General features: G+C 39.9%; 2 protein-coding genes across 3 annotated transcripts in view; both read left to right on the plus strand.

Moving 5' to 3' along the window:
- The window catches only part of LOC128207941 (protein TALPID3-like), a 99,740-nt gene that overhangs the window by 25,517 nt on the left and 49,379 nt on the right, over window positions 1–24,844 (plus strand). For both annotated transcript variants that reach the window (XM_052911151.1, XM_052911152.1), the window contains one exon: window positions 19,590–19,686. In XM_052911151.1, coding sequence (XP_052767111.1) covers window positions 19,590–19,686 — 97 coding nt within the window. The remainder of the gene's footprint in view (window positions 1–19,589; window positions 19,687–24,844) is intronic.
- LOC128207942 (probable E3 ubiquitin-protein ligase IRF2BPL) lies at window positions 1,546–4,960 on the plus strand. Its single transcript, XM_052911154.1, has one exon. The coding sequence runs from the start codon at window positions 2,517–2,519 to the stop codon at window positions 4,287–4,289; it is 1,773 nt and encodes a 590-aa protein (XP_052767114.1). The 5' UTR covers window positions 1,546–2,516; the 3' UTR covers window positions 4,290–4,960.

Raw genomic sequence — 24,844 nt, forward strand, 5'->3', positions numbered from 1 at the left:
CCAGCTTTCATAATGTATTATCACGCGTTTCTTCCAGTTTATTGAAACTTTCAATCGCCAAATTCCGTGCAGCGTCATAATCGACAGGCTGATTGGGCCTCGGCTGCGTGCTGGCTGGGCGTATTGACCAATATCGGCAATTGGAAACATGGGGCCTTCCTAATAAACAGGGCGAAAATGTAATGGGGTTTTACTGAAGATTGCATGTCCAATTGAAATTTAATATATCAAAGGGTTTGGGACATGCCATGGAATATGTTTTCAATTATCTTGGGGGACAGATAGTTGGAAAGATAATATTAACGACTTGTTTGCGCATGGAAAACAGACATGGTATATATTTTTTGGAAAACCAACCAGCTTTCTACTGAATTTACGTTTTTTACAATATTCTGCATCATCATCATCATCATCATCATCATCATCATCATCATCATCATCATCATCATCATCATCATCATCATCATCGATCGTCGTCATCGTCATTAGCAGTAGCACCATCATCATCATCATCATCATCATCATTATCTTCATCATCATCATCATCATCATCATCATCATCGTCGTCGTCTCCATCAGCAGCAGCACCATCAGCATCATCGTCATCATCATTATCATCATCATCATCATCAGCAGCAGCAGCAGCAGCAGCAGCATCATCACCATTTTAGTAAACAACTTTGTTTATCATAATTATGTTATGTTACGTAGTTGTAAAGTACTTTTCTTTGCCTCTTCAACTTGTGTTTTTTTTCTTGGTTTCCGCTTTAAACTCTTTCGTATTCGTGCCTTTGTAGGTCAATAACATATTCTAAATGTGCTGTTGTATATGCTTCATTCAAACTCGTTTATTGACAAGATAGACAAGCAAACTGTATGGGTTTTATTCGATAGGCCATTAGAAGGTCTGGATATAAAAGCTTTTTTGTTATTTACATCAGTATTTTGTTCTTCAATTTCACCGACTTCCGTTTTACGATATAAACAAAGATAATATGTCTATACATTTTTGTTAATTTAAATATCCACAAAGGTATACATTTCTGCTTGAAAAACATTCAGAAAACCAGTCAGTTGTAGGATGGATGTGAAATTTACACTGACAGTAGTTTGACAATGACATCCGAAGCTGATGTTATATTGTCGACTACATTGCCCATTCACTCAAATATTATGTTAACAAGTTTTATTTAGTTTATATCTCACAACACAGTTTTGTGACAAAAATAAATAGCTACAATATCTGTAATCACGCCGGGCCGAAATACGCACTTGGCTCGGCTTCTTTACAATGTCCTCGAAATATTTTGTATCAGATCGGCTTTTACACGCTTTTATGGCCACACGTGTACAATGATTTAATATTTTCACATGGATTTAATTCCTGTCGTGTTACAGGTTACGCTTAAATGTGGCATCATATTATAAACCTTATTCAAAACATGTTCCTTGTATGAATACACTTCAAATAAATAAATGATTGACGCTTAAACTGCTGTTAACGACTTAATTTTCAAAATGGAGGCAAATGGCTGTTATTAAAATATAAAATGTGATTTATATCCATTTCTATACGCATAATAGTTTAAAGGAGTGGATTTAAACTCGACGATTAAAGTAGTTGTTACATTTGGCTTTTGTTGGTACGCCCTTTGGAGTAAAGAGATACAATTTAGGTTCACAATTTCTAAAGTACTATTGTCAAGAAAGGAGAATTTTTACTGCTGACCTGGGGAAGATTTCATTAAACTAACGAGTTACGAGCATGTATGGAATATTAAAGGTGTTCTAACTGGCTGATGTTGTCTCAGGCAATTCATTTGATCATTAGTCATTCACATCACTCGATGTCACTGATTTGAGAGATTTTGGTAACCAAGATACGTCGTTGAAAGTGAAAACGGGCAAATTGTTATCGCATCCCTAAGATAGTCGTGTGAAAAATCGGATTAGCTTGGTATTGCGGCATATTTTCTTCCTGGATGGCTTACTAAAATACATTTAAGCTTGATATCTCCCAGAATGTGGTGGAGAAATGATGTTGCACCCACGTAATTGATGCTATTGACAGATTTTCTTGGATGTTCTCGGCTGTAATCGTTGTGACATACTTGCCAACGACAGGCGTGTTGCCCTGAATCCAGGTTTTATCATACCATGACGTCACGAAGTACTTGGCAACTTGTCAAACGGCAAACATTGTCGTCTGCTCAAGCTATTTTGCAGTGAATGTTGGCAGTCGAGCGATCATCTCCAATACAGCTCAGTTGTACTCTGTTCGTTGTCAGATACACACGTATTTGCGAAGCGGGGAAAACGATTATTCACTGTGAATGGGGAACTTGATTACTATGCGTCTTCAAGGTTGACATTCTAGTTATGATTGCTATGAAGTTCATTATTCATGCAGAGTACTAAAGTGAAGGAAGTGGTATCAATAAGATAAACTATTTGGACTTTAAATACCAAAACAAATAACAATTGGACTTACAGCTTTAGCCCTCCGCGAGCCGACGATGTCAATGGCGCACCGGTCCCAACGCCAGCAGTGTTATTTGTGTGACCTACCGCGGATGCCATGGGCAATGGTGCAAGATTTCTCGGAACCCGTCTGCCGGGGCTGCGTAAACTACGAAGGCGCCGATCGCATTGAGATGGTCCTAGACCTCGCTCGGCAGATGAAGAGAGCCACGGGGTTCCAGGAGACGCGTGGCCCAATAAAACCTGGACCGCATGGGCCTCTTCCGCCGCATGCGCGAAACCCACACGAGCATCCAGGCGTTTTGGAGCCACCGGCGCGCGGTCATCCAGGCGGACCGCATGGGGACAGGTACGAGCGATCTCGAGCGATGGTTACGGAATTTAATGGCATGCCACAAGGAATGATGCAGAACGGTGGACCAATGCCAAATCACGTTGTGAGGGATGATTCGAAAGGGGAAATGCATCGTCCTTCGCACGGGGTACCCGTAACACGTGGTATGAACTATCCGCCCGGTTACCATCCGGCCGTTCACGGGCCTCTTATGAGCGGGCTTCCGCCGGCCCACAACATATCCCAAGGTCGCCCTGTAAATGGCGCCGGGCCAGTTAATGGCTCCGGACCGATCAAAGACGAAGAGGAGAATTCAAACCCTAGTGGAGATGAGTTGTGGAAACGTCGGTCTCCTGAGGATAAGCGGCCTCCAAACGTGCGTGAGAACCTGGCCATCTTAGCCACAGTAGTGCCATTCGAGACTCGTTATAAGAAAGATCATTCAATTTGTGGACGTGTGATTGGATTTGACGTACAGTCGAAATCTGGAAATGAATACGAACTCAAAGTGTTTACGGAATACCCAATGGGCTCTGGAAACGTTTTTCCTACAATCATGTCGCTATCGAAACAGATGACACAGGACGCCAAAGACCAGAGTGGCCGAGGAGCCCCCTCGCCGGGGCTTCGAAGTCTCGAGTATGAAATGAAACACGGATCTGGGGACTGGCGGCCCCTTGCGGACTTGTTGCCGGACAGAGTAAGAATATTCAAAGAACCGATAAAAAAGGAATTATTACCAACACTGTATATAAACACAAGTTTACCCCAAGTTCCAAGTGCATCAATGTTCAGAAGCACTGCTGTGCGAGGTGGATACCCAGAACCCAACGGACGTAAACGTAAGGGGACTCCAGATCCGGAAAATGACCAGCAGAGCGACCCTTCGAAAAGACAGTGGTACCCAAATCATTCTGACCACCTGAAAATGGCAGGATTTCCACAGAACTCACCGCCAATGGGCAACCACGCTCCCAGCCCTCCTTCGGGGTCAATTCCTGGTCCCTCGGGTCAGAATGGCCCGTCCCCCATGGCGGCACTAATGAACGTTACGGATAACCTAACCGGGGGTTCTCCTCCTGGTAGAGACATGAACGTCCGTGTGGCGGCAATGAACGGTGTACGTCATAACATTCACTCTCCCCCCTCATTGACGCGAGGTCGGGACGGGGCCATGGGCAACCCCGACCCAGGGGCGAACCCAGAATCTCTAAAGTGTACAATTTGCCAAGAAAGACTTGAGGATACGCACTTTGTTCAGTGTCCGTCCGTTAGTGACCATAAGTTTTGTTTTCCGTGTTCAAGGAACAGTATAAAAATTCAGGGCGCTGGCTCGGAAGTATATTGCCCCAGTGGGAAGAAATGCCCGCTGGTGGGCTCCCATGTCCCCTGGGCTTTCATGCAGGGGGAAATAGCCACGATTCTCGGTGAGGACTATAAGGAACCGAAAATTAAGAAAGAAAGGGATTCATAATTAGTGTAAACATGTTTTTTTTGTAAGCATTCCATTTTAACTGTCGTACACATACGAACATTCTATATTGTTGCGTTTTCATGACTAAGTGCTACATTGAATGATATTCATACCGACTTACAACGTCTCTTAGAAACAGAAAAAAATTTCAACCTTTTCCCAATACCAGTTTAATCTCCGTTTCATTGGCAGTTCCCAGGCAGCATGTTTGTATAAACTTTATGAAAAGAGCAACTTGAAGGGGCATTTTGATTTAAAATAATGTTTTACGGGGAGTTTAAAGAACATGTATAGCACTTTTTTCCTGAATCGGTGAATCACATAATTTATGGACATAACTATCTGTTTAAATTGTGCGTGTAGGATAACTTTCTAATTTAATCGAACATTTAACATTTCAAACTTTTACTTTCAGATATTAAGTGACATAAATCATATAAAACCTGCTTGTATTTAAATTTATGTTCCAGAAATAGCATAGTTGTCAAAAGTAGAAATATCGATTTCATTTCTTTTTTGCCATACTTTATTTACTTTTTGCATATATTTATTCATTGTCATGTTCAGTGATTTTTAACTTGTTATATTTTGTTAAATTATAGTATTAGGCCATTTTATTAATGTTATTGTCAAAGTTGATAACTTCTGTAAATAAATATTTTGAAATTTTATATGCGCATTTTCCTCATGATTTTGATTCGCCCCAACGTCATAAAACACAGCTTTAGCAAATATTGGTATTTTCGTGAGGCAAAATATCCGAAGTACCTTCAGTAAAACATATTTTAATGCTTGTTTTACTACTTAAGAGAACACATTTTACAACATTTCAGTAGACCTTGCCAATAAATAAAGTTTGCAAAACAACTTAATGAGTATCACCTGGCACGTTTTAATTAAGCGAAATGTTTGTATCAATGTTATTGGTCCCGTTTTGCAAATCTCCCATTGCAGTTTCATGGTCACGAATCTTGGTGCTGCCTCGTGCCGAATGGACGTTTTGTCTGATAACTTGAATGTGAATTACTCCGAAGTCACGCGCCATAATCTGAACTTATCCGAACTCGAGATAGTCTCTAGCCTCTCCGATACTTTATTCAAATATTGAATATCCTAAAAATAAAGTTCAGTGTTCGATACATACTACGAAATATCATAAAAGTACGGTTTGATTGGTTTTATCGTTTTGTGAGAAAGTTGAAACGTTTTTAAAAACCTTGACTTGAGTGTTTTTCGTCGCCCTGGGGTTATTACACGTGTTTGTGATTTATTGTCGAATTCAGCTATAATATCCTACATTTAGCGAACGTTTTGCACCAAAGTTTCTCCATGTATGTAAAACTATCAGCAAAGTCCACGTTGATAACCCCTTTTGTCGTAAATGCTTCTATTTTGAGCGGCGCTCCTGACGTAGCAACCATTTAGGGACTGACATGTACATGAGCGAGATAAAAACTCCATAAGAAGGATTGAACTTGCCATACATAACAGTGAACTTTTATGATTCCTAAAACTAGTCTCGAAGCCACACGTTCATATAATATTGTACTACGGTACTTAAGTTCACAAATAATTTAAAGCGATCACGAGAATTTGTTACGTTGACAAATGATCATCCCTTAAACATGACCAGATCATTCAAAAATCATCTTCATTTAATTTTTGTGCGTTCATTATAGATGTATATCCTTAAACTAAAGATAATTGATTTAAAACGATTCTGATGTTGTTGCTGGTGTTGTTGCCGTTGATGGTGGCGATGATGATGATGGTGTTTTTGTTGTTGCTGCTGCTGCTGATGATGATGATGGCTGTTGGTTGTTGTTGTTGATGATGATGATGATGATGATGATGATGATGATGATGATGGCTGTTGGTTGATGATGATGATGATGATGATGGTGATGATGGCTGTTGGTTGATGATGATGGTGATGGTAATGATGGTTGTTGTTGATGATGATGATGATGATGATGGATGTTGGTTGAGGTGGCCTTGTCGCTGCTGATCATGCAAATTCCGTTTCCGCATATTGCATGAACAATGCACCGTGTCGGAGCATTTATAGCAGGCACTTGATACATTAAGCTATTTAAATATATGGTGATTTATATCTTTGATATGAGGTATCGTGCAGATGTTTTCAAATCTACACGTAACACATCGTTCGTTTAAAAGGAAGTAACTCACATTTGATCAAATGACATTGGACACATGAGAGCCACTTTGGGTGTTGGTCACGAAATTGAATACATTAGCCTTCGCCTTTAACTTGATTCCCGGGACTAATCATTGAATACATTAGCCTTCGCCTTTAACTTGATTCCCGGGACTAATCATTGAATACATTAGCCTTCGCCTTTAACTTGATCCCCGGGACTAATCATTGGATACATTAGCCTTCGCCTTTAACTTGATTCCCGGGACTAATCATTGGATACATTAGCCTTCGCCTTTAACTTGATCCCCGGGACTAATCATTGGATACATTAGCCTTCGCCTTTAACTTGATCCCCGGGACTAATCATTGGATACATTAGCCTTCGCCTTTAACTTGATCCCCGGGACTAATCATTGGATACATTAGCCTTCGCCTTTAACTTGATCCCCGGGACTAATCATTGAATACATTAGCCTTCGCCTTTAACTTGATTCCCGGGACTAATCATTGAATACATTAGCCTTCGCCTTTAACTTGATTCCCGGGACTAATCATTGGATACATTAGCCTTCGCCTTTAACTTGATTCCCGGGACTAATCATTGGATACATTAGCCTTCGCCTTTAACTTGATTCCCGGGACTAATCATTGGATACATTAGCCTTCGCCTTTAACTTGATTCCCGGGACTAATCAGCTTGTCTGGATTATAATTTTGCGCTTTTATTAGAAAATTGTATAATCATTGTAAACATGGACATTACATTCTTAATGGAGAATCGATTTGTCATTGTCCCGCATATCTTTGTTACAATTACCTATTTTCTAAATAGTGCCCAATCATCATTATACAGACATTGGCATTCTGAAATCCCCGCGTGGGGTGGATTCTACCATGAGTTGTATGACATTGGAAACAAAACTATTTCCACAAATGTCCACACGCCTTTCAGAACGTATCTCGCCTCTTCTTAGACCCGTTTATCCGCAGATATTGTCATTATGGAAGCCTTAGATAAAAGGTTTACATATATTGAGCCTATTGTTATATTGCGTGACTTCTATGGCGTATGGGCTCACGCCGGGTATAATAGAAGCGCCCAAACACCGGACCTAGTCACGCGAGGGTCGTGCACCCGGACACCTTTTGCCGGCTTCTAGTTCGCGTTGATACCCTGTGAACCCAATTAAAACATCAACAATGAAACAGCAGCTTTTATAGTCACGCGAAAGAGAGGAGTGTAATTAGCAGCTTTGCGCTTAAAATACATTAAGTGGTAATAAATTAAAACGCAATTGAAATGTGATGATTACGATCTAGATTCTACGAGTATGCACTAAAGCAGGCACTCAGTGCACGTGTTGAAGGACCCGTGCCTACCTGTAGACCATTGAAGGCTACGGCTTACACGTTCTTTCTGTAAAATGGAAATAAAAAATGCCAGACGTATTGACTTCAGGTTCTTAAATGAAATGTAAGATGAAAAGAATTCGGTATACTTGTAAATGTATTTACCGGTAGGAAATATACGACAAAATGCACCCCTAACACTATCGTTGACAAATCTAAAATAATCGTCAGGGAGCATGCCCCCAAACCCACATTTAGAAATCACTATATGATTACATATCAATATTAGCTAAACTACGCCCCCATCCCCCCCCCCCCATTGTTGTGTGTATACGATATCGTTTCATCAAATAAATCTAGCCTTAGTCATACTGATGTATAGTGATCTGCATGCGTCAAACTGGGTGCATATACTTGAATGAATGAAAACTGCATTGTATCTTTCAGCGTCCATATATATATATATATATATATATATATATATATATATATATATATATATATATATATATATATATATATATGTATATAATGATATTTAATAAGGGTATTAGAAATGACATTAACTGTTAGGACACTGAAAGATACAATGCAGTTTTCATTCATTCAAGTATATGCACCCAGTTTGACGCATGCAGATCACTACCTACCTTGATATACTTGAGTGTCTAACGATCTAGATGACGAAAATCTCCTGTTCCAAGTACTTCATGATTCGAGCGTTTTTTAAAGGCTTGTTCGTGTACAGTTTAATTGAAGAAAATAATCTTTGAAGTAGTATGTACGTTCACGTTTTAAACCCTTAAAATAAGTGTATTCAAGGCGGAATTAAACGAAGCTTTTTGTTACTGATCATTGAACGGTGCTTGACATAACTCGAATGTATTCTAGTCATGTACGACAAACATTCATCCACTTTGAAGCCAACCAGGTCCTTCACGATTGCCAGGCGATGGTAACGCACGTGGACGGCAGCTCCGGGTTTATTACCGCACCTGTCACCTTCCAATAAACAATGAATACTTTCATACTTTAATATGACTCCTTCAAACAACATTCCTGGATTACGCTGTTAAGTGTATCTTATGCTCTCCACAATTCGTTTTTTTTCGAAGAGCATTATGTGCCACGTCCGTCCGTCCGTCCCCATTTCTTGTCCACCCAATAACTCCCCGATGAAAATATTTCGAAATAAAGTTGGACTATTAAGCCGACGCGCAAACACACTTACGGGTCAATGCCATAAGTCATGTTTTCAATGGCTCCAAAAACCTTATTTATTCAACATACTCTTTAGCCGTACAAAGTCTTCGGGCTCATAAAGGAAACCCGAACATGGATGTAAAAAGCGTGACATTTTAGCAAACAGGTAATCGGTCAAATGACGAAAGTTTCATGGCCACTCTACACACATATTTGTACGAAGAGGTCTCATAAATCATTAGTTTCGGTTGAGCATTTTTTTGCTGGTAGAAAGCCAGAAAATGAATGTATTAAAAAAAGATGTCTAAAATTGTTTGCACCCTGTGGGGTAGTTATTTATGAATAAGTGGATTACGACTCTGGTTCAGTTATTTATATGGAATGGGGTCGATATGCTACGTAAATACATAAATCATTTGGATAGGGTAAAAACTGGAGAAGAAAAAGTCAACGTACATATACATGTATTGCTGATTACATTGCTATGTGAACATAAAACAAACAAAGCGTGACATCATACGTGTATGGCACGGATACACACTCAGTCTGACACCATGCGTTTACGGTACGGGTACAAACACAGTCTGACACCGTGCGTGTACAGTACGGGTACACACTCAGTCTGACACCACGCGTGTACAGTACGGGTACACACACAGTCTGACACCATGCGTGTACAGTACGGGTACACACTCAGTCTGACACCACGCGTGTACAGTACGGGTACACACACAGTCTGACACCATGCGTGTACAGTACGGGTACACACTCAGTCTGACACCACGCGTGTACAGTACGGGTACACACACAGTCTGTCACCATGCGTGTACAGTACGGGTACACACTCAGTCTGACACCACGCGTGTACAGTACGGGTACACACACAGTCTGACACCATGCGTTTACGGTACGGGTACAAACACAGTCTGACACCATGCGTGTACAGATACACACACAGTCTGACTCCACGCGTGTACAGTACGGGTACACACACAGTCTGACACCATGCGTTTACGGTACGGGTACACACACAGTCTGACACCACGCGTGTACAGTACGGGTACACACTCAGTCTGACACCATGCGTTTACGGTACGGGTACACACACAGTCTGACACCATGCGTGTACAGATACACACACAGTCTGACACCACGCGTGTACAGTACGGGTACACACACAGTCTGGCTCAATGCGTGTATTGTACGGGTACACACACAGTCTGACACCATGCGTAACGCGTGTACGGTACGGGTACACACACAGTCTGACACCACGCGTGTACGGTACGGGTACACACAGAGTCTGGCTCAATGCGTGTATTGTACGGGTACACACACAGTCTGACCCCATGCGTAACGCGTTTACGGTACGGGTACACACACAGTCTGACACCACGCGTGTACGGTACGGGTACACACACAGTCTGACACCACGCGTGTACGGTATGGGTAAACACACAGTCTGACACGATGCGTGTACGGTATGGGTACACACACAGTCTGACACCACGCGTGTACGGTATGGGTAAACACACAGTCTGACACCACGCGTGTACGGTATGGGTACAAACACAGTCTGACACGATGCGTGTACGGTATGGGTACAAACACAGTCTGACACGATGCGTGTACGGTATGGGTACACACACAGTCTAATACCACGCGTGTACGTACGGGTAAACACACAGTCTGACGCGATGCGTGTACGGTACGGGTGCACACAGAGTCTGACACGATGCGTGTAAGGTACGGGTACAAACACAGTCTGTCGGTACGGGTACAAACACAGTCTGTCGGTACGGGTACAAACACAGTGTGACATCATACGTGGAAACACTGTACTTTCATGCGAGTAATTAGTTACTTATATCAGTTGGATAGGGTTAATATTCCAACTGAAAAAGGTCAGTGTGCATGGTAACACCCCTATTTTCATTTAACATATAGTGTACGATCACTTAAAAAGCCTTTTCGCGATACATACTCGTGTAACCTGAGTTTTAAGTTGCGGGTTCATTTCGCATGCGCTTAAGCTCTTAATTTCTCGACGCGGAGGGTTAAAGAATATTAAATAAAACTTATAAAATAAGGTTTGTTAATAAAAAAAATCGAAGTAAAAATGCCAACGTGAAGCGATTTATCATTAATCAATGAGGAAATTATGTAAAGTAGGAATTTTTATTCTTTTTTAACATGTATCAAAATTATCGTTGAGCGGTATGTCGGACCGTATTTGGTACAAAAACGAATATGGTACAAATGTACCATATTCGGTCGAATATGGTACAAATGTACCATATTCGGACCGAATATGGTACAATTTTCGACCGAATATGGTACAAACATTGTACCATATTCGGTTGGAATAAGTTTTTCTATGCTCGCCAAAACGTATTTGGTACATACCAAAAAAACTCATAAAATGAAAATGGCCTACGTATATGGTACATAAATTATGTATTTCTTAATAAATGAAATAGTCTGCCAATGTGTAAACTTTTTTTCAAACTCAAATACATTGTATTAACCTAATATTGGAAGTGACAAAAGTATCATCATCATCATCATCATCATCATCATCATCATCGTCGTCGTCGTCGTCGTCGTCGTCGTCGTAACTAGCAGTAACAGAAACAGCTAACCTAACCACACTTTACATGGATTTTGCTGGTCGTGTAACTGTTTCGCCGGCTAGCTCAGTCGGTTGCGCGTCAGATTGGCACGCAGGCGGCCTGGGTTCGATTCCCGGGCGGGCCAGATACTTTCGTGGAGATTGGTCACGAAATGATTTCTACGGCCATTCTTCCCCTACCGCTGTTTCAAGTAGGGCAGTTGTCAATTACTGGCGAATGTATCTGCTTAGTACTGGTTACTAAGTACTAGTACTCTAAGACTAGAGACGTGCTTGCTCCAGGTAACTCTGTAAAAGTTTGAGGATTATCGCATTTTGGTTATGTTCATAGAGTGTGAACTTGTAAGGGTAAAGGTAGGCGAGCAAATCCATGAAGCGCGCCAGCGCTTCTTGGAAAATTTGATCGTTTAATACCCCTCGGTATTAATGCTTATATTTTAATACATTTTAATAATAATTGGTAGGTTTTGTCCAGATATGATTGCTTTAAGCAAACGTCGTTGCAGGAATGTCGACGTCGCATTCGATTGGTCGAATGACGTCGCGTCAGCCATATTAATGATTTCGTGCATTGTTTGGGTCAATCTAAAACTTCTGACAAGAAGATATTGCATGAGAAAATCCGAAAAATAAACAAGAAATTGGGCCGAAAAAATAACTAACGAAATTCATATTTCATGCATTTGCAGTTGTTTTACGATAGAATTTCTTCGATATAATTCAATATCCTTTGGTCAGTAGTTTTAGATTGACCCAAACAATTCACAAGATCATTAATAGCAATTTTCAAATTTTTAAAACTTTTTTTTTCGAAAGTGTATTTTCACCAAAATCCGATTTAAGAGATTTTGAGCTCTTTTAAATGAATATATCTCTCCAAAAATAAGGATGTTTGACTGGCTGCTTTAGACAGGTGTGACTGTATTCCTAAACATTAGGCGAAAAGAAAAAAAATGTCTGGTTCCGGTGACCCGACCCTACCTATTTTTTTCGCCCGACCCTAAACTTTTTTTTATTTGAATACGAAAAAATTGGTCCGATTTTTTACTCAATATTCAAGAGAATTGTAAAGAACGTTTTTAAAGCGTTCATGTAAACATTCTAAAAATAAAACAAAACTTAATAATTTTAGTTTAAGTTTTGAATCTATAATATGTTGTCTTGATTAAGGGAAAGTAAATTTTGAAAATAGAAATACATTGATCTTGTGGCAAGGTTCGAATCAAAACCTCATATTTTTAAATAAATGTACGAATTTGCACAGCACTAAAGCATTCAACGTAAAGCATTCCCTGCGACTTCTTTTTACGCTGATATTCAGTCAATTTAAAATGTTCTACAACCCATGATTTTGCCATATAATTGCATAAATACTGTACTAGTCATAGCAAGCACCGAAAATGGTCTCGTTTATAGCGAATTATATTTTCAAAATATAACACGTACAGAAAGAAACAATTATTAAACCTATAGGGTTAAATGTGCATAAAACTCCTCCAGCTTGCACACTATGCATGTTTACAGTACATAAAAAGCTTAGTGTTGCACGCACAGAAGACTTTAATCACACAAAATATACATTAAAATAACGTTATTATATCACCTTTCACTCAGCATCAGTAAAAATAAATAAATAAATAAAATAAAAAGAAATGCCGACCTACCCTACCTACTTTTTGGGGGCATGTCACCGGAACCAGACATAATGTTTTATTTGGCCTTACTTTGTAAAGTTGATTTGTCGTGATGATTATGATGATGATGATGATGATGCTGATGATGATGATGATGATGATGATGATGATGATGATGATGATGATGATGACGATGATGATTATTTTCATGATGGTATTGATGACGTTGATGCAAATTGTAGTTATGATGATGATGATGATGATGATGATGATGACGATGATGATGATGACGATGACGATGATGAGTGTGTACCATATTCGGAACGAATGTGGTACATTTTTCATCCGAATATGGTACAAGTTTGTACCATATTTGGTCAGGCATTTTACCCCAAAACTGCAGATACGTATCTGGTACAATTAGACAGTTGTACCATATTCGGCCGAATATGGTACAAATTTGTACCATATTCGTTTTTGTACCAAATACGGTCCGACAGCGGTATTTCAAAAAGGAGAATACTCCCCCAGACATGACACAAGACACATCTCATGTACTCGATTACTGTACTGTATTGTGTAGGAGGTATGCGTGTGGGCATGCCGCAAATACACACAAAAGGATGCCGGTTGGAAAAAGAGCATGTCTGCATTGATTATTCAACAGGTACATATCATACGAAATCTCACCACGTTTGCTTTTCGCTACGATTACAGAACATTGTCAGCTGGAACATTTTTTTTGCCCATTCAAATCCCTATGCAATTTCCTTGAGTGGAGTTTAAGTACTCTTACAAAGGGAGATGCTATCGTTTTGCACCAAGGACACCATTTTTGTTTAACAACGCATGCGCGTATGACGTCTTTTATTACTAATGAGCGTCTGTGTAACTGAGATACCGAGTGATGTCACTTGCAATCGTTTAAGAGAAAATTAAGAATCCGACATTGCTAGGGATACAGACAAGCCGTCAGATAAATTCAGCAATCGAGGCGGAAATGAGGCTGTTAGCTGATGGTTGCCAGTACCGAGTATTTGTTTATTACAGGGCTGTGTTTACCGTAGAATGAAGGTCGGCTTTAGAACGGTGTCGGGTCGCTTGGGCGACGGCAAGCTGCTTCAGAGATGTTCTGGAGGCCTGACCATAAGTGTCAAAGGTGTCACGTACTGACTCATCCACTCTGCAGGCCGCCTGTGGAATCTTGACAAATACTTGCCTACCCAAACTTAGGACCATTAGCTTATCTACACTGATACTTAAATACGAACCGTCCTAAATAGGCGACGTTTTATTGAAAACTTTATTTTAGCATAAAAAAACGCGGCGAAGGGTCTGTGAGCCCCGGTAACGTGTTTGTATATGAGTGTGCAGGAGGGGTAACAAGAACCGTCCATCTATATATTAACATATGTGAATATATAGCAACATAATTTGATAAACAACGCCAGTATTTTACATGTCTTAATTGAAATACACTATATGATAAACCTCAGAATATTGTCAAGGTGTCTAATTTACCGAAATATATTGTAAAATCTAAGTAATTGAAAAGAGCCTCCTCGACCCTAAATATATTTAGCATCAGGTTTCCTTTTTATTGAAGGATCTTAGTCGTTACCACAATGATCTTAAATTCGTAGGAACACCGCAGATGGCAACAACATGCTCTCGACTTAGTTTTCAACTTCAATACTGGCTACAAATTATCTTATAAATAATTTCTCTAAGACAGTTTCAGCTTACGACTAAGACTTGAACTACGCGTGGACTGCAATTTATCCGATATATTAAAGAAAAGTCGGCCTATAAACGTGATGTTCAGTTTTGATCATTATCACTGGATGCTTGCATGAAGTTGACTTATTAAACAGTGTATTTATAAAAAAAAATGCCGTGATAAAACAAAACATTTTGCAGATATTCTTTTTAAAATCAAATGAATTAACTGAAATCATAGCATTAATGTAATCAACAAGAAAAATGACAATAATTGATAATTAAATCGAGCACTTGCTGACACACGAAACACCAAAAGTTGCCAAACAAATCGCAGAAAATCGAATAGTACAATATCATGATTCTATACAAATTTCTAATAAAGGATGCGTTTCAACACGTTTTAAACATGTGTATGGTTAGTGCAAAGTATTAATATTCCGTAACAACATGTCTTCCAACTGGCTTGGAGTTTTGATGAGAAGATGTTTTCGAATTAATTATTACGAAGTTATGTTAACATTTTTGTATTCAAGGAAACAGCAATCGTCTTTAGAACAATGTCTTATCTTTGGCAAAACCATGCTAACAAGTCTTAGGCTTGCTGACACTCAAATGTTGCTTGTTCGTAATTATGGACTCTAAGATCCCGGAAAATAGGGCTTGTATATTCAATGCCAATACAATTCTGCTCGTCGGCTTCCTAGCAGGAAAAATATTCATCAAAAGTGGGACTTTCGGATTGGAATAAATATTGTTTTCATTGCCTGTCATTCTTTATCTTGTTTGACATAACAATCGTATCGAGGATTTATGTCTAACTTGGTTTCTTTGCAAGCAAATTTATTAATCAAACTTTACGACACCTCCCCACTTAAAATGTTGGCTCGGCGGCTTGGCGCTCTTACGAGGCGGACCATAGTACGCCGGAAATTCCCGACGCGTGAGGGACGGAGAGAGTCTTGTATTGGTGACTATGGAATTCCGACCCCTAGTTCGCCATTATCGCGAAAATAAGTCTGAAAATGATAGTTACTATTATCCTTTTCGTGTGTATACATGGTCGCCTAGCCGGGTTACGCTCAAGACTGTTAGATATTTTGGTGGACATATATTTTCGCGCTAACGGACAAGTTCTAGCGGGAACGAATGTTAAAGAATGACAAGAATGCAATCGTTCGAATATAAAAAAATATCAGTTGAATTCTTCAGTAAAATACATTATCATTATTATTCCAAAAGGCTGCTTTTCAAATAAGTTTAAATTATTTATAACAAAGCCTCGATAATTATCCGTTTATAGACTGCAGTGTTTCCTCATTTGCTCATGTAATTGAATAATTTACGGTAAGGTCTTAGCGCATGCTATTATGACACCTAATGCCTTTCTCTGCAGATGTATTGTACTGTCACGTATAATGGTGTCAATTAATATCACATTTTCCCCGGTCCTCCATAAATCATAAAGTCAAAATTCATGTAATTCCTAACCACATAATTTACATGTAATACTAATAAACTCATAGTAATATACATGGATATACAATCGTTATATTTGTCTGTGTTTATATCTTGAAATTGGGATTGCTCCAAGATTCTGTCATGTGACGTCATTGACGTTAATTGTTTCGCTGTCGCTCGAGGCGCGCACGAGACGTTACGTTTAATAGTTAGTACAATTTTTGCCCGCAGGCGAACGTCTTGACTGTGTATTGTATTTTTTGTAAGCTAAAACGTCTAGATGTATGTTTTTTTGTAGTAACGTTTGTCAGGCGTTAATATCATCATGTCTGTATGAAATAAATTACGTGTCTTTCCCCTATACATGTGTGTCATTTTGTCGTCTGCTCCTTCGGGCGCATCTCTATGTAAACATCGGCAAGCGTTTTTTAATTGCATAATATCAGATTCCAATATCAAATTGTATTATTTTATTACTGTGCCAAGAATGCAAAACATGAATAAGATGAGAGGATAGCTGTACATTTTGCTTGTACAAAGCATGTGTATGCGCAACCTTATAAAAGTGTTTTCTAGGGTTCAGTATCTCGGCATTTACAAATAGTCACATAGGTTCACATTGGCTGCTCCCCTAGGGGACCGCCGTCCTAAACCCAGCTCCATTTCTGGGGCAGCCCCCTCAACCCAGCACCATATCTGGGGCAGCCCCACTCATGGAGCAGCACCCTCAACCCAGCTTCAACCCTACCCCACTCCTAGGGCGCTTTATTTTGCTGGCCAAATGATATCAAAACTGATGATTGCTTCTCTTCAAGTCATCGTTTGAAGACGAAATCTGGGGTGTAAACATGGGAAAATCGTTTGATAATTAAATCTGGATCCCATGATAAATCTCTCAAACAAAAGCAGTGTATAGCGAGGACATCGACTGGCAAAGGCATCCGCCACACTGGTGATACATAAAACAGGAAAGGCTTCGCGGAATATCCAGTTTCCGTGACAGTGAAAATTAAATTTTACGAATTCGTTTGGCTGGCAGATCGCCAATGATGGAGGGGTGTATTTTTCCGGAGGAAAGTGGAAAGCTTGCATGCAGGCGGCCATTTAGCGTGTTGTTGTGGAAGAGAACAGCGGAAATGGCGTCCAGAGGAGCCGACAAGGCGGGCAGCGGCCGCGGGGAGAGCGGTAGTAGCGTGTGCCGTACCTTCTACGAATGCCCGGTTTGCCAGCTTAAAGGGAAAGTTCCAAAGGGCTTGAAAAATTGCACTTAAATTTAGAGTGTTTAAACATTGAAGATGCAAACTGGTTAATTTGCTTACGTCATTCGCGAAACAATGTAGTGCAGATGGATTCCCTTGACGGAAGGATGTTCTAAATTTGGGAAAATTACATTCCCATAAAAAAAAATAATGACATAAAAAGTATTCTCTTTTCCGTTTTACCGTTAAATGAATCGTTATCATTAGTGATGAAAATATACACATTCTTACGCATGTTACTTGTGGATAAACAGTGGGCAAGAAATACACGCCACAGTTCTTTTGTAAACATACATTGCGTCATCCTGTTAAAAAGGCCGACTCACCCAAAATCACCGACTTAAAGAAAATGAGGTGGCCAGAAAAAATAAAACATTTTTGATAACGTGCTGTTTTGATTTGTGTTAAACCATTACTCGGTTATAAAAAAAAATCAAGTGCAACTGAGTAGTATGGATCAGACCAGTACAAACATGTTTAGGATGGGGACGAAAGTTGAAAAACAACAACAAAAAAACGCACTGTTGTCTGCTACAGGCACAGTGCTGTCATTAAACTTATGTCCTACCCCCATAGTTCAAAACGGGCACACGTCCTCTATTCCTTGTGTTCGTTGAGTCAGTGGTCTGTTTGAGTTGGCGTTAGAGAGTTGCGAAACGCTGGTTGTTCTGGTACGTGTGTACTCCTTTTTGTGCGCTACGTCATCAATGTATGTGTACATTGTGCAAGTTAAAAATGACGTGCACAAAAGCTCGAGGAAAGTTATATATGTGAGCCTACAAGTACACGTTTAAAGAAATATTTCGTAAACGATGTCCAACCTTATATTCTAACATAATAATTGCCGAAATACTTCATTTTCATTTACTTTATTGAAAATGTGTACTTTTATGTTTATGTTAAAAACACGTGTTTTAGCAGCCTCGATTGTGTCTTCTCTCCACGAGCATTTTTACATTCATATAAAATATGTCGTGACAAAATGGTCATGCTCTAGCCTAGCACGGCGATTTCATCTCAAAAGAAGTCTAAATCATTTTCGGCACAGGAAGTTCCAGTGTTCATGCAGCGGGCTTGCCATAAATCTCCCTAATTACGCACGTTATGGCCAATACTTTGGGCCTATTTCCGTAGTTTCAGAAATTATATAGTTTGTGCCAGTCGTGATGCGGACATTGCATGTCGACAATGCATGGTTCCACGGGGGGTTCGCATGATAAAAGTCGTTTGCTTTAATGTAACTACGTTCTCATTTGAAAGAACGCATTATTCGAGAGAATATCAGCGAAGTTCGCATGACATGAAACTTATAAAGTATAGTGTATATAAATCTGATGGGAATACGATGTTAACACTTACATCTACATTTTCCGGTGTACTCGTCCTGTTCGAGTGATCGAATTTTACGCTTCAGTCATTTGTGGTGTACTTTACCATCACATGAATGTATTTCCGAAAAAAAAAACAGTCAACAACATTACATTGCGCAAATTCCAAACCTGATTTCTCAAGGGTGGTGACGTCATCGACAAAAATATTTGTGCACGTGACTGGGACGTCATTCAGCACGAGAACCAAACTCATCACGATTTGCACGTGCTATTTAAGGCGGGCTTGCTGAAATATGGCGATAATTAGTTTAAAGAAACGAAATTTATTAAAAATCGAGTTAGTTTTGAATTGTTCATGCAGGTTAATGAACGGCTGCCATCTATGAAGTCTGGGACCAATAACAAAATCCTTCTCCCAGACGACCTTGGCCACGAAAAATAATAAATAAAAAGTTTCCTTCCGCTTATTTACTGAACCCATTTCATCTAAATAATTAGAAGTATAAGATCGTATTGAAGGTGAACAACCATTATATTTGTGTATTTTCAGGGAGAGGGAGCTGGTGGAGTCCCCGAATGTGCGGAAGGCGCGTGGGTTGATTGACGACCTGAGCCACATCAAAGATCAAGTGCGAGGACTGGTCGAGGTAAGCTAGTGGCGGGGCTCGAGCTACCCTGGAATCATTGAAGGGGATATCAATGATATATGTCACCATGGTTTATGGGGTCTTAGATTAGAATAAATACGAACATCGGTGCATGATCTGGAAGCAAATACCATCACGGAAAAAGATTTGAGCCAAAACATTTTATTTGGTTATGTATTAAAAATGCTTTAAATACTCCAAAAATGCTTTAAAATGCTCCTAGCGTCATTCGTTGTGGTGTCAGCTACACTGAAGTTGACAATGGAGGTAAGCATTGTGTATAGTCTGTTTACTTTTCCCTTTTTGAGGTTTATATGTTTCATGATAAATATAAAAGTTCTTGCACTTGGCTCTATTTTGTGCATTGAAATTCACAAATAGTCCCTAGAATGAAATGTCATATTATATATGTATTCAGGGTTCTCAATAAGTTTCAGTTGAGCCGTCTCAAATAATAAAGTAACCGACCAGCTACATTTGTACTACTTATTCTATTTAAAATTAATTTAGTTTTCCAAATTTGAGAACACTGTATTAATGCACCAGTCAATTGTAACACCAATAGGTCCGGAGGATAGCTTGGACTTTGACTATTGGTCCAGCCAACCCCAGGTAAAATCCCCGCCCTGTTGGGATGAACTGATGGTAAAATCCATATGCCCCCGCACCCCAGGGACCCTAGGTTAGGCCCATTCCCCGCTATATTTTGCGCGAAGACAAAACCACCGCATTTACTCGGCACTGCGGGGCCACCTGAAAGGTAACAAGAGGGCCCTGAAGGCACTGAATCGCTCACCTGATCCAATAAAGATCATCAACAATAACATTCTGATCAAGTTCCATGAACATATGGTCATAAATGTGGCCTCTAGAGTGTTAAAATACTTTTCCTATTATTTGACCTGGTGACCTTGTTTTTAACCGCACATGACCCAGATTCAAACTTGGCCTAGAGCTAATCAATATAAACATTCTGATAAAGTTTCATGGACATACAGTCATAAATGTGACCTCTAGAGTGCTAACAAGCTTTTTCTATGATTTGACCTAATGACCTAGATTTTGACCGCACAGGACCCAGATTTAAACTTGACTTAGAGATTATTAATATAAACATTCTGACCAACTTTCATAAAGAAACATTTATAAATGTGACCTCTAGAGTGTTAACAAGCTTTTCCTTAAATTTGACCTGGTGACCTAGTTTTTGAACGCATATGGTCCAGATTCAAACTTGGCTTAGAGCTAATCAATATAAACATTCTGACTAAGTTTAATGAACATACAGTCATAAATGTCACCCTAGAGTGCTAACAAGCTTTTCCTATGATTTGACATAATGACCTAGTTTTTGACCACAATTGACCTAGATTTAAACTTGACTTAGAGATTACTAATATAAACATTCTGACCAACTGTCATTAAGATACATTTATAAATGTGACCTCTAGAGGGTTAACAAGCTTTTTCTTAAATTTGACCTGCTGACCTAGTTTTTGACTGCACATGACCCAGATTCGAACTTGGCCTGGAGGTAATCAATATAAACATTCTGACCAAGATTCCCGATGATACAGTCATAAATGTGACCTCTAGAGTGCTAACAAGCTTTTCCTATGATTTGACCTAATGACCTAGATTTTGACCGCACATGACCCAGATTTAAACTTGACTTAGAGATTATTAATATAAACATTCTGACCAACTTTCATTAAGAAACATTTATAAATGTGACCTCTACAGTGTTAACAAGCTTTTCCTTTAATTTGACCTGGTGACCCAATATTTAACCCCGATGACCCAATATCGAACTCATCCAAGATTTTATTGAGGGTAACATTCTGACCAAGTTTTATTAAGATAGTGCCCATATTGTGACCTCTAGAGTGTTAACAGTCAAATTGTTGACTATGGACGTCGACGACGGACGACGATGTACAACGGACACAGGGCGATCACAATAGCTCACCTTGAGCACTTCGTGCTCTGGTGAGCTAAAAAAACACGGCCCATTTTCCCAGCTATCCCCAGCATACCCCCGGACCTCGGGGGGCCGTGGTTGCAATTGACTGGTGCATAACTACAGAGCAATCCATTAACTGATATCTTTAGGACGAAATACACAACTCAGTATACATGTATAGTAGATCACCCAGTAAAAATATGGCTTTGACTGCCCCTCTGGTATGGAAGGTTCGCAGTAAATTCCTGAAACATGTTGAAAATGGTTCAACCTGGAATAAGGGCAAAAGGCATTATTGCTGGTTAACAGCACAGGACAGCTGTCATCTGTGTAGGCCACGTCAAACCAATGGATCTAATTAAAAAGCAAGCATCTGCCTGTATATCATTCCAGATCTTCAACAACTGTTATCTAGGTGTTACTGAAAATTGCAGCCACTTTTAACTCATGGCATCTTAGTTCACTGTAATGTGCGATGGCACACGGGTCAAGTCATTAAGCACCAAATGGACATAGGGCAGACCTTTCATGGTAAACTCTAAAATTAAAGCAAAAACTTATGTCTAATTCTTATTTCTAATAACTATGGAATTTTACAGAATTTGTAATGAAATTGTCTAAATCAAGCACCAAATGTACCTTAAAAATTGCCAAGCAGTGTGATGGTTTGTTACACTTTTAAAAGATTAACAATGATATTAATGAAGCTATTTGGTTTCATTAAATTACTTTATACGTATTACTTTTCCTACTTATATACAATACATAAAAGTCACTATGCTTCATTGCACCACAAGTGAAAACACTTCATTGGCACCACAAGTGACAACATTTCATTGGCACCACAAGTGACAACACTTCATTGGCACCACAAGTGACAACATTTCATTGGCACCACAAGTGAAAACACTTCAATGGCATCACAAGTGACAACATTTCATTGGCACCACAAGTGACAACACTTAATTGGCACCACAAGTGACAATGCTTCATTGGCACCACAAGTGACAATGCAGTTCATTGGCACCATAAGTGACAACACTTCATTGGCACCACAAGTGACAAAGCAGTTCATTTGCACCATAAGTGACAACACTTCATTGGCACCAGAAAGTGACAACACTTCATTGGCACCACAAGTGACAACACTTCATTGGCACCACAAGTGACAACATTTCATTGGCACCACAAGTGACAACACTTCATTGGCACCACAAGTGACAACACTTCATTGGCACCACAAGTGACAACACTTCATTTGCACCGGAAAGTGACAAAGCAGTTCATTTGCACCATAAGTGACAACACTTCATTTGCACCATAAGTGACAACACTTCATTGGCACCAGAAAGTGACAACACTTCATTGGCACCACAAGTGACAACACTTCATTGGCACCATAAGTGACAACGCTTCATTGACACCACAAGTGACAACACTTCATTGGCACCAGAAAATGACCAAGACTTCATTGGCACCATAAGTGACAACACTTCATTGGCACCACAAGTGATAACACTTCATTGGCACCACAAGTGACAACACTTCATTGGCAACGGAAAGTGGCAACACTTTATTGCACCCCAATGACAACACTTCATTGGCACCACAAGTGACAACACTTCATTGGCACCACAAGTGACAACACTTCATTGGCACCACAAGTGACAAAAGCAGTTCATTGGCACCATAAGTGACAATGCTTCATTGGCACCACAAGTGACAACACTTCATTGGCACCACAAGTGACAAAGCAGTTCATTGGCACCACAAGTGACAAAGCAGTTCATTGGCACCATAAGTGACAACGCTTCATTGGCACCACAAGTGACAACACTTCATTGGCACCACAAGTGACAACACTTCATTTGCACCAGAAAGTGACAAAGCAGTTCATTTGCACCATAAGTGACAACACTTCATTGGCACCAGAAAGTGACAACACTTCATTGGCACCAGAAAATGACAACACTTTATTGGCACCACAAGTGACAACACTTCATTGGCACCACAAGTGACAACACTTCATTGGCACCACAAGTGACAACACTTCATTGGCACCTGAAAGTGACAACACTTTATTGGCACCACAAGTGACAACACTTCATTGGCACCACAAGTGACAACACTTCATTGGCACCACAAGTGACAACACTTCATTGGCACCATAAGTGACAACGCTTCATTGACACCACAAGTGACAACACTTCATTGGCACCAGAAAATGACCAAGACTTCATTGGCACCATAAGTGACAACACTTCATTGGCACCACAAGTGACAACACTTCATTGGCACCACAAGTGACAACACTTCATTGGCACCGGAAAGTGGCAACACTTTATTGCACCCCAATGACAACACTTCATTGGCGCCACAAGTGACAACACTTCATTTGCACCTAAAAGTGACAAAGCAGTTCATTTGCACCATAAGTGACAACACTTCATTGGCACCAGAAAGTGACAACACTTCATTGGCACCACAAGTGACAACACTTCATTGGCACCATAAGTGACAACGCTTCATTGACACCACAAGTGACAACACTTCATTGGCACCAGAAAGTGACCAAGACTTCATTGGCACCATAAGTGACAACACTTCATTGGCACCACAAGTGACAACACTTCATTGGCACCACAAGTGACAACACTTCATTGGCACCGGAAAGTGGCAACACTTTATTGCACCCCAATGACAACACTTCATTAGCACCACAAGTGACAACACTTCATTGGCACCACAAGTGACAACACTTCATTGGCACCAGAAAGTGACCAAGACTTCATTGGTACCATAAGTGACAACACTTCATTGGCACCATAAGTGACAACACTTCATTGGCACCACAAGTGACAACACTTCATTGGCACCGCAAGTGACAACACTTCATTGGCACCAGAAAGTGACAATGCTTCATTGGCGCAACAAGTGGCAACACTTTATTGGCACCACAAGTGACAACACTTCATTGGCACCAGAAAGTGACAAGACTTCATTGGCACCATAAGTGACAACACTTCATTCGCACCACAAGTGACAACACTTCATTGGCACCACAAGTGACAAAGCAGTTCATTGGCACCACTTGTGACAAATTTTCATGGCCTAAATATGAGGAACAAAAAAAATCATTGAAGCCTTATGTTATAAACGAGAATTTTGATTCTAGAAAAATCCAACATCCATAAG

This window comes from Mya arenaria, chromosome 11 (genome assembly GCF_026914265.1).
Source record: "Mya arenaria isolate MELC-2E11 chromosome 11, ASM2691426v1".
NCBI lineage: Eukaryota > Metazoa > Mollusca > Bivalvia > Myida > Myidae > Mya > Mya arenaria.